Raw genomic sequence first — 15,213 nt, forward strand, 5'->3', positions numbered from 1 at the left:
GGTACCACCTGATTCAGAACACAAAAGGAAGGTGCCAAAAGGTTTGTATTGACTTGAGTTAGTGGTGGAAGAGTGAAGGAATGGTCTAGGAAAAAAATCATCCATATGAGCTACACACAAGAAGCACGAATTCCATGTTAAATATTACGATACAGCTTGTCGGAAGGCATTGTCCATGAGGAGTGGCGAATTGCAATTGATACAGAGGGGGAGTGTTCCCTTTGTTGTGTCGAGTGTGTTTAAAGCCATAACATGAAAAGGGAGGCGATGAGTCCACCCGGTCAGTGTCCTGTAATAATATAGGGAACTGAGTCCTTGGACTTGGCTGAAGCTACAACCTGCGTTGAAGCAAAATAAGCATCAATTCATATTCTCAACTTATAGGTGCCAAATACAGTCTTTCAGATGAGATAAATATGCACAGTTAATAAATGAAATGAAACTCTGCGCAATCATATGATTCAGTTCAATGAAAGATTCAATTTATAGGGATTTTGGCAACTATGCTCAAAACGATGAGAAAAATCATTTCCATAGCAGAACAGTGCTTCACTTCTCATCTAATAGGCTTAATGATAGGTGGTGAACAACTCGAAACTCCTCAATTGTAGCAATTATTAGCATGTCTACTTAAGCGCTCATGCAGATTATTTGCCGGACCCCCTAGCCAGAGAAGAAGTAAAAGATTACTCCAAAGTGTTCCTGAGCTTCCGTGGCAGAGACACTCGGACTGGCCTCGCTGATCTCCTCCACAGGAGCCTGGTCAAAACAGGAATCCGCGTTTACAGAGACAAAAACGAGCTCTGCCGAGGCAAGGTGTTCGGCCTGAAGCTTCTAAGTGCGATCACAAGGTCCAGGATCTTGATCCTGATCATCTCGGAAAATTATGGCTCGAAAGCATGGTGCCTCTGTGAGCTTGCGCAGATGATGGAGTGCAGGAGAAACAAGGCAGGGTATACGGCGTTGCCTGTATTTTATGGGGTGAAGCCATGCGACGTTCGACACCAGGCAGGGAGATTCGGCGATGGGTTCCAATCCGGTACGTGGCGGTTCGATGACTAGACTGTGGATGATTGGAGGCGGGCGCTTGAAGAAGTCGGATTTGTATATGGATTTGAAGCTGAGAGAGGGTAACTCCTTTTTACTTAACGTATATATTTTCCATTATCATATAGTTTGGGCAATATAAGAAAAGAAAGATTTCTTTCAAGGTAGATATTGACCGCATAGGTTGTGCAACTTATTTGAGTATTAGAACTCGTAGAGATGATGCGAGAGAGGGATTAATGATGGCTTCTTCTTTTTCCTAGGAGGAAAAATCCTTTGTGGCTGTACTAGATAATGTAATTACATATATATCCTATCGGAATTTTTATCTAACTGCCAAACCTAGTCTAAAGGAACAAAAATTCTCTCTCCAACCTTTTGATGCCTTTCTCAAAGATCGGAGTCGAATTGTGATTTCGTATTAAACAAATAACTGTTTTTTTATTCGCTATCTCATTCCTTTTCTTTTCAAATTTTTTTTTTTTTTATGTTCACCTTTTTTCTACTCTAAAAGTTTTAAACTTCGAACTTTATACACATTTAACTAAGGATTATGTACCACACGTTACTAGTGAACTTATACTGATGTTACAAATCTTTCATAGTTACATTGTAAGAGCGAAATTTGTATGGTCTTCATAGAATATATACAAATACTAGTATAATTGATCAGGATATGAACGACAAAACTATAAAAGAAGTATTTAAATATGAATGTGACAACACCAATCACGAGGTTGGTCGAGTCGCCATCCAATATTAGGTTGATGGGCTTGTCTAATGGGCAGTTGGATATTCTAACAATGGGACATCACAGCTCGATTTCTTACATAAATCATTTTTTAATTTAAATTAATTAGTATTCAGTTATTTTAGGATTTCAATTGTTGATTAATTAACTCCCATGCCATCAGCAACACACAAGGACTCTTTTTCTTTTTTTCTTTTTTGGTTTCTAGCGAGTTATTATAACAGGGTTTTCTCATTTATGCACTAGATTGCTTTGTTCTTTGACAGGCAAAAAACAAGATTGATCAATGAGATACTTGAGACAATTAATGGCAAATTAGTGGAAGCCAACCCTTTAACCATTTCCCCGGATAATATTACATTTACGTGGATTACATGCACGATTAGTGGTTTGGAGATGATGGCATTTAGTGATGAGTTTCACAACATGGATTACTGGCATGACTCACTAAGGCAGACACATTATGGTAAAAGGGTCAGGAATCAAATATACATAACATCGCATCAGTACGCATAGCTCCTTGAAATTAACTCTTCATGACTCGTTATCGATGGAGTAACGAGTTCGTAATGTATCAACCTTTAAGCTTATCATGTTTTGGATTAGTTTTCTAATTTTTTGGTTGAGTCCACAGTTCATTGTTTAGTTGCGATCTGTTTACTGTTTTGTTCCTACTAAATTTATCTGAGGGTTCTAGTTCTGCGATGGCAACCTATATCACGGATAGAATTTTGTAATTTGGGTTTGAGAATTAATGAAATGGCGCATCAAAGACCTCTTGCTACAGCCTCATCGATCCATGAATGAAATTGGGAGCATGTTCATTGGTTCCACGGCGAGTCTTTAAGAACACTAACAGTCACAGTGGTAATAATTATGAATTTGCGTTATACTTGATATGGACTTTACCAAAGTCTGCTCATCCTTGCTAATCTGAGCCTGTCACTTATCCAATAGATTGGCCAAAAGGCTATGTCGACAGTAAAGATGGAAAGCGTGGATTTCGGTTGGTTAATGACACATTATTAAGAGTATCTCCAATGAAAATGACGTTTATCCTCAACATAGTGAACAATCATTAGAATTTTAAAAGTCACATTTTTATCATCTATTCTAATTGAAATCGTCAATTATGGCAAGAAAAAAAAAAAGGCATGAATGCATCTAACTTATAATGTTGCCATGAACAGAACTAAACTATACTTTATTAAAAAAAAAAATAGATATGTCCAATAAAAGTCCTAAAACTTATCACAAATGTGAAATTGAATCTTAAAACTTATAAAATGTGCAATTAAGTCTTAAAACTAGTCAGATCGGTGTAATCAAGTTATTCCATTAACTTATTATAATTTGATTAAGGGAAAACGCTGACATGGCTAAAACACGAAACATAAAGCTAAAACAATATTATTTTGGTCTAAATATGATTTTTAGTACAAATTTAATTTAAATTAAATAAAAGGTACGCTAAAGTTTTTTATGAAAAAGAAAGAAAAAAAGAAGAAGTAGGTGGTGAGGGCTGCCCTTGCCGCCGCCACCGCCCACAATTGCCGGCTCATTAAACTTTGTTTACTTCATCGCTAATGGGTACGTCACTACGTTTCCGTTAAACTTTGTTTACTTTCTTTCGACAAAATCTTACTATGGGTAAAAGAAAGACATTATATCGTTACCATAATCATCCTGAACTCTTGGGCGTAAAAAAACCCAGACAACCTATGTTCAAATATTCGCTGTATGTCCATATGTTTACCCTAGGAAAGTGCATGTGATTTCTCGATGTGATTATATTTCTTGTTTTTGCTGTCAGCTGTGCATGCGTGACAGCATTGAATAGGAAAGCGCTGGGCAAGACATTAATTCATCTCAATGCTGAAATTTGAAGAGTCTATGAAAATTGAAAAGGATGTAAGTACCCAACATTAATTCGTTAGCAAAGATATACTTCTTTAAGCTAAATAAGGCCCGCACGGAATGAATAGGAAATCAATGGCCAATGTGGGAAATAAGTAAGGAATGCCTTGGGTTGATGAGAACTCCGTTGGCACAAATGATAAGGTACTTGGCTCCCTCAAGAGCATTATGTCGCAAATCGAATTTTTCGTATTTGTTTCCTTTGGCCATCCATAGGACTCACAAACTCGTGCAATGCTATAATTATTTGATGTGGTGGAGATAGGTAGATTGCCATATTTGGGGATAAATTGACCAATTGATGATCACTAAATTTAGAGTGTACATGCAATCTAATCGGTGGACGCGCTGAACTTTTAGTCTTTTTCTTTTGCAAATGATGCACTTTTACCGGAAACTGGCCAATTCTTGGTCCAAACACTGATATGGCGGATGTGTGGTGCCGTCATGGTGTCCAGCTTCGGCACCGCGTAAGCACAAAGAAAAATGCTTAAGAACGTGGGAGGAAAAAAGAAAAGAAAAAAGCTAGGAGGGCCATCCGTCCTCTACCGACATTTCCCCGAATTTGCTGACGGCGACATGACCCTCTGTAATTGCAAGCCGCTGTCCTTGAGGGTTTACCATGTTCGGACTAGTTTCCTATGTTCTCGGTCGGGTCGTGTCGGGTCGAGCCCGTATTCATTGTTTAGGTTTGAGCTGTTTACTATTTTGTGTCTACTGAATTTATTCGAGGGTTCTAGTTGCACTAAGAAGATATATTTTTTGTTTCTGAAATTTAATAAAAGGGAGCATCAAAGACCTCTTGCTACGGCCTCATCGATCCACGAGTGGAATTGGGCGCACGTTGTTCGTTGGTTCCATAGCGAGCCTTCAAGAAACTAACAGTCACGGTTGTAATATTTGAGATAGCTAGTATAAGCACCTAGAGGGGGGTGAATAGGTGCAAAAATAATTTCTCGAGATACGGAAGCGATTCTAGGCAGACGATAGAAAGGGAGTTTTCTTTTGATTAACAAAATGAAGTATGATCAAAGTAAAGTAAAGAGTAGGGAAGAGGAAATTGAACACAAGGTTTATAGTGATTCGGCTTATTCCAAGCCTACGTCCACTCTTCCGCACTGACAACCCACTGGCTGGATTTCACTATAAACAAAAGAGAAGTTACAGCACAGATTTTCCTTGATTCCACAATGTAGATGTTCTATCACACTTCCTCAAGGTTTCTCATAAATATAGACTCTCTTTTGCATACAAGATTTCACTCAAAGGAATTGACTAAACAACAAGGAGCTTCAAACTTTGGAATTCTTCTATCGCGCATACACTCGAACAACTGGAACGTCTTCCTTATATACTCCTTCATGCCATCATATCCGTTGGCACTTACCAAAAGAATTCCTCCAATCTATCCGTTGGACGGAATCAATTAGGAAGATCATTCAAGCTATTAAAGGAACATGTCGATAGCCTATCAATCATGTTCGTCCATACAATCGGGATCTCGGTTTCCATAAGTAGAACCTTTCAAGAATATTTTGCCAATCATCGGATCCTTAATCTTCGAATCAATCATGATCAAATAAAGGATTCCGTTATGTCTTATCCAGCCAAGAGATCTTCTCCAGTCGATAAGGTCATATCCTTAATGAAACATCCAGTTCTGGATAGCCTTTCTTCAACGGATTAGAAACTGTCAATGAGGATAGACTTTGAGTCTTGAGTCTGGCTGTCCGAAGGTCTTCAGACTTTAAATAGCAGAGTCTGGAAATCTTCAGACTAGATTGATGGAAACGTTTTGTTAGCATCAAAACACTTCACGAAGATTTCTCCAACAATCTCCCCATTTTTTATGGTGACAAAACTTTCCTGCAGATTTGGATAACTTTGACTTGCAAAATGTTACTCAAACAAATATAGATATCTTAAAATAAATGACTTGATGAATGATAACGCTAGAATCTGCAACCACAGAAAATAGGTTAGTCTAATATGCGATAAAGCCATCCATAAGATATCAATAGTAGTTAATATAAGCAGTCAAGTCCAAATCCAAATTCAGTCCACACATCCAGACAAAACTAAAGTCAAACATCAAAACAATCTTCAAACAACAAACCAATCAAAGGTTGTAAAGTCAAAGTTTTGCAAATCTCATCTCTCCCCCTTTTTGTCAGCATAAAAAAGGTCGAGATGAAAATGGAATAGATTCAATAATGCTTGGGAACTCGGACAAGCTGGAAATCTCCCATTGACTGAACGATGCCTTCCAGCCTTTTCAAGTCTTCCTTTAGTTGTGCAACTTCCTCACCCTTAGCATTAGCTTGAATCTGAAGAGAAAGGGCTTGGATCTGACCATTCAATGAACCCGAAGAAGCTTGACCTGCATTTTGCAAATTCTAAACTTCGCATCCCAAAGCATATATCTGACCTCGCATTTCCAAGAGAATATCCATAATTCTGCGAAAATCTGCTGAATTATCGGTCTGCATACTGGCTTCGGCACGATCTGATGGAGTAAAGGTAGATGATGGCAGATCAGCATAATCACGCAAAGTTGGCGATGAAACATCATGTCCTTCCTCAGGAAATTGAGAGGCATAAATGTCCTCTGGATCTGCTGGAGAGCGACTGACTCCCTCACTGGTAGCAGGATATGAGGGCATTCCTCTTTTCTCTTGATCTCCCCCTGTTTTCATGCCTTCAGGTGGAGATGAGTGTCCCTCAGGTTCTCCTTCTTCTTGATCTCCTTTCTCTTCTTCTTCTTTCTCAACTCTTTCCTTCTTAGCATCTCTTTCTTCTTCTTCCTTCTCCTCTCCTTCTTTCTCTTCTGCTTCTTTCGTCCTCTGTTCTGATTCTTTCTCTGGAACAGAACGACTCAGATTCTTCAAAGCCATTGTAGAAATGGTGATGTTTTCCTCATCATCTTCATCTTCAACGATGAGAGCTCTTCTTTTCTTTGATGGAGAAACCATGGGCTCCTTCCCTTTTCTTTTTGCTGCAGAAGAGCTTTGATGAGTTTTGACTGGAGTCTTCTCCTTGAATTTCTCCAACGCCTTGCTTAGTTCCTTCAGACGCATTTTAGTCACCATTTTCAGTCCTACCACCATATGATCGCACGATCAAGCACAAAGAATTTGCGGAGGCTGAATATTTAGATGTTTGAATAACTTCGTCACAAGACCTGGATAAGGAAGTTGACCTCTGTCCTTCACCACTGCTCTATACATGTGGAACATAACAGTGTGAGGAAGAGAAAACTTTTTCCCAGTGATGATGGCATACATCAGCTTTGCCTCTGAACTTAAAACATCAGTCTTGGAAGTTGATTTCGGTCTGAGGCAATTGATCACAATCTTGTGAAGCATAATGTTGAACGCACTCATCCTTAAGTAGGAAATATTTTCCTCTGTTCTCCTGTCCTTAACAAGTTCCAATGTGGCACGAGCAATAGAAACTTTGATCGGTTGATATCTTCCTCTCTCAACCCCTAACACATCTGCCAGCATATCCATATCCACTACAAAGTCTTGATCTTTGACACCGAAAGAGAATCTATTCGCATCCAGGAAACTAAGATTCGAATAGAAATAAGCAGTTAATTCAGCATGAGCTTCTGTGGTGTCAGAACAGAACTGCTCAAGTTGAAGAAAACTAAACTTTTCTCTTAAGTTGACATTTACAGCATCAAGAAAATCAAAATCCACACTCCTAGGGTTTATCACCCCACGCTTCAGCAATTTTGAGTATAGATCATTCTGTTCCTTCTATCTAAACAACTCTCCCATTTTTCCTCGATTTTCCGCTGCAACACCCATTCTCGGTTGAAATTGGCTGAACAGTTTATCATCATCATTCCCATCTACAGGATTAAATCCCCAATCACGAGGATGACTTGGGATATTCGCAAGGGTTTCTTCTGCCACCCCTTTACGAGTAATTCCCAAACTTTTCATTTTTCGCAAAAAGATATATTCATTTCCATATCCTTTGTCCTTAAGAAAATCATCGACATAGTTCAATGGAGTACCAGTTCCTTTTAAAGCATGATATAGCTTATAAATAAAATAGGGCCTTTGAACTCTTACAGGATTTGCGTCTTCGATAATTTCTTCCTCTTGTTGATGATCAATACCTTGAGGACTAGATGGAGGAGAATGACGCTGCTGAGAATGTTGTGGGCTCTACTGCTGATTTGGAGACACTTCTTCCTTGGTGAGATCGAAGTGCGTAGGCTCCTCACTCATCCGCCGTGGTCCTCTACTTGCGATCCTCGAAGACTTTTTTGAAGACGACATCTTTCTCACTCTTTGAAAGATTCCTTGCTTGACTTTCCCAAGAAAGATGACAACTTTTTCGAAGATTAAACAATAGAAGAAAACAGGAATGGTAGATCTGTGCTTTTTAGGGTTTTGAAGTTAAAACGAAGAGAAACCGACTGTATATAACTTAGTCAAAAGGGTGGAATACAAAACGTCGTAAAGGAAAGTGAAAAGATGCCTTTTAAAAAATAACTGCCTTTTTCGGAAAAATGGTCATTTCAAAATAACTCATTTTTCAAAAGGAAACGTTGCAATAGTCATGTCAATTAAATATAGCAATAATCAAACACGGTTGACGATCGTACCTTTTCAAGATGAGATTCGAGAGAGAGAATAACTTACAGTCAAGGTCTTGTATGTCTGAGTCTGAGAGTCTCTAGACTTTGATTTCCTCATACCTCAAAATGTTGAGTCTGGAACGGATGGTTTCAAATTGATTTTTCTCCAAAGGCTTTGTGAATATATTCGCCAGTTGGGTCTTTGAATCAACAAACTGAATTGAAATTTCTCCATTTTGTACATGATCTCTAATGAAGTGATGTCGTATCTCTATATGCTTTGCTCTTGAGTGAAGAATTGGATTTTTGGTGAGATTGATTGCGCTGGTGTTATCGCAGTTAATCTCCGTGCATGAATCTTCAATTCCAAAGTCTCTTAGCTGTTGTTTTATCCACAGGATTTGTGAACAACAACTTCGAGAGCTACATACTACGCTTCTCTGTCAGAGAGAGCTTTCGTACTCTGCTTCCTTGAAAACCAAGACACTATCTTGCCTCCAAGCAGTTGACAGGTACCCGAGGTGCTCTTTCTATCAACTCTGCATCTGGCAAGGTCTATGTCTGAGTATCCAAGAAGAGTAAAGTCTCCCATTTTTGGATACCAGAGACCAAAGCTTGAAGTTGATGAAATATATTTGATAATACGCTTTGCAGCATTTAAATGAGATTCTTTAGGGTCTGCTTGGAATCTGGCACAAATACAAACACTAAACAAAATGTCAGGTCTAGAAGCTGTAAGATAAAGAAGTGAGCCAATGATACTCCTGTATAACTTCTGATCGACTTTCTTTCCTCCTTCATCTTTGTCTATCTTCAAGGAACTTGACATTGGTATATCAGCCTTTTTGCAATTGTCCAGTCCAAACTTTTTGACAAGATCTTTAGCATACTTTTCTTGATGAATAAAAGTTCATTCCTTTAATTGCTTTACTTGAAGCCCGAGAAAGAAGGTTAACTCACCCATCATGCTCATTTCAAATTCATCCTGCATAGTCTTAGATAATTTCTTGCACAGACTTTCATTAGAGGATCCAAAAATAATATCATCGACGTATATTTGAACAAGCAGAAAACTCTTGCTTTCTCTTTTAATAAAAAGAGTAGTGTCTACTTTACCTTTAACAAAACCATTTTGAATTAAAAACTTACTCAACCTGTCGTACCAAGCTCGAGGTGCTTGTTTTAAGCCATACAAGGCCTTTTTGAGTTTGAATACTGAGTCTGGTTTCCTTGGGTCTTCAAACCCAAGTGGTTGTTCCACATAAACTTCCTCATGGATGAATCCATTTAGGAAGGCACTTTTGACATCCAAATAACCTGAAATTTTTATGACAAGCAAATGCAAGTAATAAACGAATTGCTTCTAACCTTGCTACCGGTGCGTAAGTCTCGTCATAGTCTATCCCTTCTTCTTGCGTGTATCCCTTGGCCACGAGTCTTGCCTTGTTTCTTATGACTTTTCCTTTCTCGTCCATCTTGTTCCTGAAAACCCATTTAGCTCCAATAATAGATTTACCTTTTGGTTTAGGAGTCAACTCCAAAACATCATTAATTCTGAATTTTCTGAGTTCTTCTTGCATAGCTTCAATCCAGCTTTCATCAGATAAGGCTTCATCTATGCTTTTGGGTTCTATTTCAGAAATAAGAGCCACAGCATTAGACTCTTCGCGCCTTTTGGATCTTGTGCGAATTCCTTCATTAATGTCGCCAATAATAAGATCTTTGGGATGTCTGGACTTATGCTTCCAGTTGCTGCTTGATTTGTTAGGTTGGTGATTACTTCCTTTATTTGAATCTTCAACAGTTACTTGTTGCTGGTCCTTCAAAGTCTGAGCTGCTTCTTGCAATTTAGACTTTGTAGGATTTGGAGCTGATTCAGGTTCTTCAAGATGAGTTTGAATAGATTCATTTTGCATAGAATCCTGGAATTTGACATTCATTGATTCTTCCACAGTTTGAGTCTTCTTGTTGTAGACTCTGTACGTTTTGCTTGTGGTTGAATATCCAAGGAAGATACCTCCATCTGACTTTTCTTCAAACTTACCAACTCGATAATTTGCATTTTTCAGTATAAAACATTTGCATCCGAATACATGAAAATATGAAACAATAGGCTTCTTTTCTTTGAATAGTTCATAGGGGGTCTTTTCTAGAATAGGCCTTAGAAAAACTCTATTGATAATATAACATGATGTTGAAACTACTTCAGCCCAAAATCGTGAAGAGATATTGCTTTCAATTAAAAGAGTTCTAGCTATTTCTTGAAGAGATCTATTCTTCCTTTCCAAAACTCCGTTTTGCTCTGGAGTATATGGAGAAGAGAACAAATGCTGAAAACTAGATTCATTACAAAATTTTGTAAAATCTTGATTTTCAAATTTACCTCTATGGTCTGTTTTTATACTTGAAATAACTTACCCCTTTTCATTTTGAACCTTCTTAGCAAAATTTTCAAAGTAAGAGATTCAAACTTACTTGCCAAGAAATATACCCAAGTAAATCGTGAGTAGTCATCCACAATTACTAGGCAGTATTTCTTACCTCCAATGCTCTGTGTTCTGGTTGGTTCAAAGAGGTCCATATGCAAAAGCTGCAGTACACGGTTAGTGGAAACTTGATTTATTGGTTTAAAGGAATTTCTTACCTGTTTTCCCAATATACATGGTGTACATAGATTAGACTTTTGATATGATAAATTGGGTAGACCACGAACAAGCTTCTTTGCTGAGATTTTGGCTATCTGCTTCATGTTAATGTGCCCAAGCTTTCTGTGCCATAAGTTTGCTTCGTCTTGGATTGAAATTAAGCATTGCGATTCATCTGGTTTCACATCCAAGAGGTAGATATTTCCATGTCTTCGACCCATGAATGATTGAGTAGAATCTTTACTAATTCCTGAGCATATTCCCTCTTGAAAGTTGATTTTGAAACTGGTATCACACAGCTGACTGACACTGAGTAGATTGTAGTTGAGTCCTTCAACTAAAGAAACATTGCTTATTATGAGATTTCCAATCTTTACAGTTCCAAATCCCACAATTCTTCCTTTGGTGTTTCCTCCAAATAAGACTTTTCCACCATTTACTCGTACAAGCTTTATGAAACAATTTGAATCTCCTATCATGTGTCTTGAGCATCCACTATCCAGATACCATTTTACCTTTTTCTTGATAGTGACCTGCATTTAAAAGAGAAACTCAAACTTTCTTTGGTACCCAAATTTTCTTGGGTTTATTGGTGTTAGTATGATATGCGGTTTTTGCCCAAACTTTATTGACAGGTTTCCAAACATAGGACATTCTTTTTCGAAATGATCTGCACTATTACACTTTGAACATCTGAGAGCATTGCGACCTACTGGTTTTACAAAGATTCTTTTAAAATGATTTTTGTAGGCATCTCTTGTGGGTCTTTGCTTAATTCTTTCTTTCACTTTTGGAAAATCAATTAAAGGAATGGTTTCAGCAGTCATTCCCAAACCAGATTTATTGAAATAAGGTTTTGAACGAAAGAATTTTTTCCGTTTTCTCGAGCCTATAGAAAATCTTTTAGAAATGTTTGAGATATCATTTTCAAGAATGCATTTTCTTTTGAAAGATTATCTTCACTTTCTCTAAGAGAAGAAACATTCGTGTCTAAACATTTCACCTTTTCTTTCAAAACATTTTCCTGTTGTTTTAGAGCAGAATTTTGCTTTTTGAGTTCAGAAATCTTTTTAAGCGAAGTTTTCAGATTAAAACACAATTCATCAATGTATATTGAAACTTTAATAGGGATTTTGAAGTTACTTACGTCAAATTCACTTGTCAGAATCTGATTATGTCTTGGAGTTTGAATCTGAATCAGATTGTGCCATTAGACATATGTTGGCATAATCATCATCACTTTCTTCACACTCTGTATCACTCCAGGTTTCTGCTTTGAGAGCCTTTCGATACTTTTCAGTTTTTCCTTTCTTCTTCCTCAGAAGAGGACAATTGGGTCTGATGTGTCTCTTTTTCTTACATTCAAAGCAGACTACATCTTTGTTTGATTCATCATCTTCAGCGGACTTGGTGCATGTTGCTTTTGAAAACTTTATTTCTTTGAATTGAATCTTCTTCATTTTCTGTTCAGCTTTCTGAATCTTCTTATCATGAGAGCAAGCTCCTCATCATCCATATCGTCTTGAATCAGTAACATCAGAATCATCATTAGATTTTAATGCAATGGATTTCTTACCTTTAGGATCTTCGTCTTCATTGATTCGTTCCATTTCATAAGACTGAAGAGTCCCAACCAACTCATCAACAGATAGAGGCATGATTCTTTGGGTCTCTTTGATTGAGGTCTTTATGTGATTCCAATCCTTGGAGAGTCCACGCAAGTAGCTTGTTTACTTTCATGGGATCGAAATTGGTTGACCTTGATTTTCAAGACCATTCACGATTTCTGTAAAACGACTAAACATATCAGTTATAGATTCTCCTGATTTCATTTTGAAGGCTTCATATTGATCGAGAAGAATGTTGATTCTAGTCTCTTTCACTCGATCGGTTCCTTCATAGGTAATATGTAATCTATCCCAGACTTCTTTAGCTGTAACACAAGAAAATATTCTGTTATATTCAGTAGGTGATAAAGCACAATATAAAGAAGAAATTGCTTTTGCATCAAGAGCTTGTCTCTTGATTATCTCTTCTTGAGTCATTTCACTAGACTCAACAGTATATTTTCCTCTTTCTGAGACCGGTGCAGCTTTAGGAATGATTCCTTTTTCTACAACGTTCCATTCCAGGGGATTCTTTGATCTTAGGAATGCCTTCATCTTGTTTTTCCATATATTGTAATCATTTCCATCAAAGTAAGGTGGTCTGGTGTTGCTTTGCCCTTCTACCAGCCTTGGAGCCAACATACTAGCCATGGATCTTTAACTCTGAAGTAAAACACTTTAAACAAGGTGAGTACACAGGCTCTGATACCAATTGAGATAGCTAGTATAAGCACCTAGAAGGGGGGTGAATAGGTGCAAAAATAATTTCTCAAGATATGGAAGCGATTCCAGGCAGACGATAGAAAGGGAGTTCTCTTTTGATTAACAAAATGAAGTATGATCAAAGTAAAGTAAAGAGTAGGGAAGAGAAAATTGAACACAAGGTTTATAGTGGTTCGGCTTATTCCAAGCCTACGTCCACTCTTCCGCACTGATAGTCCACCGGCTGGATTTCACTATGAACAAAAGAGAAGTTACAGCATAGCTTTTCCTTGATTCCACAGTGTAGATGTTCTACCACACTTCCTCAAGGTTTCTCACAAATATAGACTCTCTTTTGCGTACAAGATTTCACTCAAAGGAATTGACTAAACAACAAGGAGCTTCAGATTTTGGAATTCTTCTATCGCGCACACACTCGAACAACTGGAACGTCTTCCTTATATACTCCTTCATGCCATCATACCCGTTGGCACTTACCAAAGGAATTCCTCCAATCTATCCGTTGGACGGAATCAATTAGGAAGATCGTTCGAGCTATTAAAGGAACATGTCGATAGCCCATCAATCCTGTTCGGTCATACAATCAGGATCTCGGTTTCCATAAGTAGAACCTTCCAAGAATATTTTGCCAATCATCGGATCCTTAATCTTGAATCAATCATGATCAAATAAAGGATTCCGTTATGTCTTATCCAGCCAAGAGATCTTCTCCAGTCGATAAGGTCATATCCTTAATGAAACATCCAGTTCTGGATAGCCTTTCTTCAACGGATTAGAAACTGTCAATGAGGATAGACTTTGAGTCTTGAGTCTGGCTGTCTGGAGGTCTTCAGACTTTAAATAGCAGAGTCTGGAGATCTTTAGACTAGACTGATGGAAACATTTTGTTAGCATCAAAACACTTCACGAAGATTTCTCCAACAGTAATGATTATCAATCTGGCCAATCCGGATCCCTTGCTTATCGAATAGATTGGCCAAGCTCTATTATATTGAGCAGATGATAAAAAAATTCATGGAATTCATCACTTAGATTTTACTTTTTAGAAAGGTTACACACACAAAACTCTAAGAAACTATGTGGTATATTAGTACTGCGTTTGGTCCTCAGGAAGAGATGTCGAATAGAAAACATAATCCAAACATTTTAAAGAGATGTTATGGAGCATGAGTGATAGACACGGGTAGACACGGGCGGATATAATTTTCAATTTTTATGCGAAAAAGGCATCTGTTCTAATATAAATCGTAATTTGTGGCCAAAAAAATCGTCTCACACATCTAATTTAAAGTGTTTCCTTCAACATAACTAATAATCTAAATCTGATCAAAATAAACTACATTGGCCCCATTAATGTATCTAAATAATGAAAAGATTAACCTAAATTAAATATTGTCGAAATATCACAATTCATAATCAAAAGTATGAATCCCGAAAACGGTGACTTCTTAATATCGTGCATACATTGTCGGTGATAGCTTTGTAGGTCTCATATTTGGACGCAAAATTGAGTTTTATCTCTAAATTGCCATCGGACCAAAGATAAAGTTGGGTAACTAAATATTAAATATTTAATGAAACTTGATCGGGGACTAAGTAGTACCGACATGCAATATAATGTAACATGACACGACATTTGTATCGGTTCCCACACAACTAGGGTATAGGACCGGGACTGAATAGTCTGGTTTTAAAATGGGCAAGGTTGGTTCCTGGTTCCACGTATTAGGAACCGACCGTGTCCGGTCCAATTTTCATTTTAAAGATGGGATTGACCCACCCTAAAATTCATTAGCTGATTGAAAGGTTCCTCCACGTCACTAAAATGGAAGAACAGCCAGAGAAATTCAGCACAGCCGAAGTCGCTCACAGTGAAAAGTCAGAATTGACCGAGAAATGCTCTTCATGGCTGAATATTCCTCCCAC

The 15,213-nt window shown here is 37.8% G+C and overlaps 1 protein-coding gene across 1 annotated transcript; it reads left to right on the forward strand.

The window, feature by feature from the left end:
- The first annotated feature begins 267 nt into the window (after positions 1–267).
- Positions 268–1,062, forward strand: LOC120291573 (toll/interleukin-1 receptor-like protein). The gene is made up of 2 exons (XM_039309225.1): positions 268–280; positions 647–1,062. Exons 1-2 carry the CDS (start codon positions 268–270, stop codon positions 1,060–1,062), a joined length of 429 nt encoding a protein of 142 aa, XP_039165159.1.
- The last annotated feature ends 14,151 nt before the right edge of the window (positions 1,063–15,213 follow it).

Source organism: Eucalyptus grandis, chromosome 3 (genome assembly GCF_016545825.1).
Source record: "Eucalyptus grandis isolate ANBG69807.140 chromosome 3, ASM1654582v1, whole genome shotgun sequence".
NCBI classification, from domain to species: domain Eukaryota; kingdom Viridiplantae; phylum Streptophyta; class Magnoliopsida; order Myrtales; family Myrtaceae; genus Eucalyptus; species Eucalyptus grandis.